This window comes from Mesitornis unicolor, unplaced genomic scaffold (assembly GCF_000695765.1).
Source record: "Mesitornis unicolor isolate BGI_N332 unplaced genomic scaffold, ASM69576v1 scaffold15651, whole genome shotgun sequence".
In the NCBI taxonomy this organism is placed as follows: domain Eukaryota; kingdom Metazoa; phylum Chordata; class Aves; order Mesitornithiformes; family Mesitornithidae; genus Mesitornis; species Mesitornis unicolor.
This window is the reverse complement of record NW_010163226.1, coordinates 1-2699: the sequence shown is the minus strand read 5'-3', so window position 1 is coordinate 2699 and position 2699 is coordinate 1. Positions and strand designations below refer to the sequence as shown.

Below are 2699 nucleotides of genomic sequence, written 5' to 3'. Positions count from 1 at the left end.
GGAATGCCTTTTTCCTGAAAAATATTTTGGGTGAGATTCATCTTTACACAACACTTATATTCTGCATTTTTTCAGAGTGCAATCAAATCTAAAGAAATAAAATGTTTTAGATGTTTGAATATGACCTTCCTTCCAGACATCAGTAGGATAAATAAAAATTGATATAGCCTGAAAGTCACTAACATCTGTGTTTTGTTGCTTTTGTTTTTAAAACAGAACAGAATTTGTTACCAGAATAAGAATTAATTGTCTGTAGTTAAAGAAATTGATAGAAATTTTGTGGAAATTTTTTAGGAATCCAGTCTGCTTTCTAATTTATGCTGGTAAATACGTGATCCATATCGTGCTTTGCAAATTTGCCAAAGATCCCACTCAAAGTTCTAATGTTTTGAGCAGGTAGTTTGACACTTTAGAAGTAAGAAAACTCTTTCAAGTTTTAGTTTTCTTCAGACTGGACTTACTAATTTGTGGGAAAGCCACATGTTAACTATGCCTAGCTTAGTAGACTGTGGGATGCTTTTTAGGCCTAGTTATATGTTATAGCCACATCCCAACTTCATAGGAGTGCAAAATTGAGTTGCTCATCAGTTCCTAATTACCTCACACACTTTTGAATTGAGCCAGAAGGAAATCTAGGCGTGTGGACAAAGAAGAGGCAGAAGTGGTCAGATCCCCTCTGACAGACAGACCAGCTGTGACTGTCACCCAGTCCAGATGGGGCCTCTGAGTCTGGGGAATGGCAAGAAGTAGAAGGCAGTTCTCTGAACGTAGTTGTATCTTTGTGCTTAATACAGATTTAAGATTATTAATTCTAGGGTTTTGGTGGGGTGGTTGTTTTTTGATTTTGTTTTGGTTTTATGTGTCTAGATGACTGGGGCGAAAGGACAATCGGACACACCCTATGAGGGAGAGCCCGTAGCTATGGAAACAAAAGGCAATCCAGCTAAGCCTGTTAGAACTGAAGGTGTGGCTAAAAAGAAGCTGAAGAACAATTACTGCAAACAAAGAATGATGAAGAAAAAGTGGAAAATTAAGTACAACAAAATGCAACTCAAGTAGGAATAGCTGAATCGTGCTGTGATAAGTATGACCTGGAGAAGAACAAGAAGAAACAAAAAAAAATGAGGTTTTCTTGCAGCTTCAAAGTAGCCAGAGCAAGCTGGCAGGTGAAATGGCTGCACAGCTGAAACATTCTGTAAACCTTGAATGCTTTCTTACTTCAGTGGACACATTTGAAGTGAAAGTCTCAAGTTCAGTCAGAGGAAAAAAGGCAAGTGTCTGCAGCTGAGGTTAGGGGACAAAAGTATCTTCTGTTGGTCTCACGATTTTCAAAGAAAATCTACAGCTTTAAGTATGAACCAGTGGTTGACAACAATATCTGATATCGTATCACAACAAGAAACAACTTTTTAGCTTTCTTAATTCTTCTTGAATCACAACATATTTTATTCTGACGTATTTTAAAGTTATATTTTACTTTGCATAATGTGCTTAAGGAGAAAACCTTGGATTTAGTTACTTAATCCTTTTAACGCAGTGTCTACCAGGTTTTTAATTACTTACAAAAGATACATTTTCTTTGTAGAATGGTGTAACAAATGAGGTTTGAGGAACAAAAGCTGTGTTTATTTGAGTAGTATGTACCATAAATTTGCACTAGGAAACTTATGAATACAGCTAAACAGTTAAAACACGTATTTTTATGCTTCCCCAAAACAGTTTCCAAAAATTGTTTATATTCTAGCATGTCTTCAGAAATGAATACTGCAGTTATTTACTGTATTTCTGGATGTCTGCAGCCTAAATTTCATATCAGATTGCACATAGATACGCAGTAGTGCTTACCCTGACATATTAAGGTTTGCCTGGAGGAGCAAGTGAAAGAATCAAGGCCTTAGTCTTCATTCCAAAAACTCAACCAGACTATGCTGTACATCAGCAGTTTGCTTGAAATTTAGAGCCAAACCGATAGAGGTAAGTTAGGATAGAGGTAAGCGTTAGTTAATGTTTATTGTCTGTAAAAGGCCAAGCAATGTGATGACATGTGATTTCCTAGTGAATCAGTTGTGTGGAAAAATTAAAGTTGTTTTGAATGTTAATATGTACATGTGTTCTGTGGTAGGTTTGTAACTAACATGATTGATTGCTTGTGAGGGAAGATTTCTCTGCATTACAGCTATTTAATGGTACATACTTTCAGTGTTTCATGATTTCGGTAGAAACAATCCTTGACACTGAGGCTCAAAAACTTCCTCTCTACCATTGCTTTTGTTTTGTGTTCTCTGGAGTTTTGCCCATGTCTTCCTATATTAGGAGTTACTCTTTTTAGAAGAGGTTTTGAATTCTTGAAAGCTTCAAGATTAAGTCCAATAAATTCTTTCCCATTGTTGCCTTTTAAACAGTACAAGTAACTGTTTCAAAATGTCTGAGCCATTTTTTGTTTGGATGATGTTCTGGAGAGCTGTTTGTATGCATGTTTAAACTACTAACACAAAAAACAAAGGTCTTAAAGATGCTCTTCTAAATCTTTTATTTGGACTAAGGAAGTTAACAAGTGCACATATGTGATCAAGCATTCTTTTCATGCTTGAGCTTGATGTGACACATTTTAATGTCATGAAAGTAAAAATAAAATATTTACATTGTTTATTGAGGTATATCTGGTATAAAAATCACAGAGTGTTAGGAGTTGGAAGGGA

General features: G+C 35.7%; 1 protein-coding gene across 1 annotated transcript in view; it reads left to right on the top strand.

Annotated features, from left to right (window-relative positions):
* The window catches only part of LOC104547993 (little elongation complex subunit 2-like), a gene marked incomplete at its 3' end in the record, with an annotated part of 10303 nt that extends 9248 nt beyond the window's left edge, over window positions 1-1055 (top strand). Inside the window, exon 7 of the mRNA XM_010193892.1 lies at window positions 868-1055. Coding sequence (XP_010192194.1) covers window positions 868-1055 — 188 coding nt within the window. The remainder of the gene's footprint in view (window positions 1-867) is intronic.
* Window positions 1056-2699: the final 1644 nt, after the last annotated feature.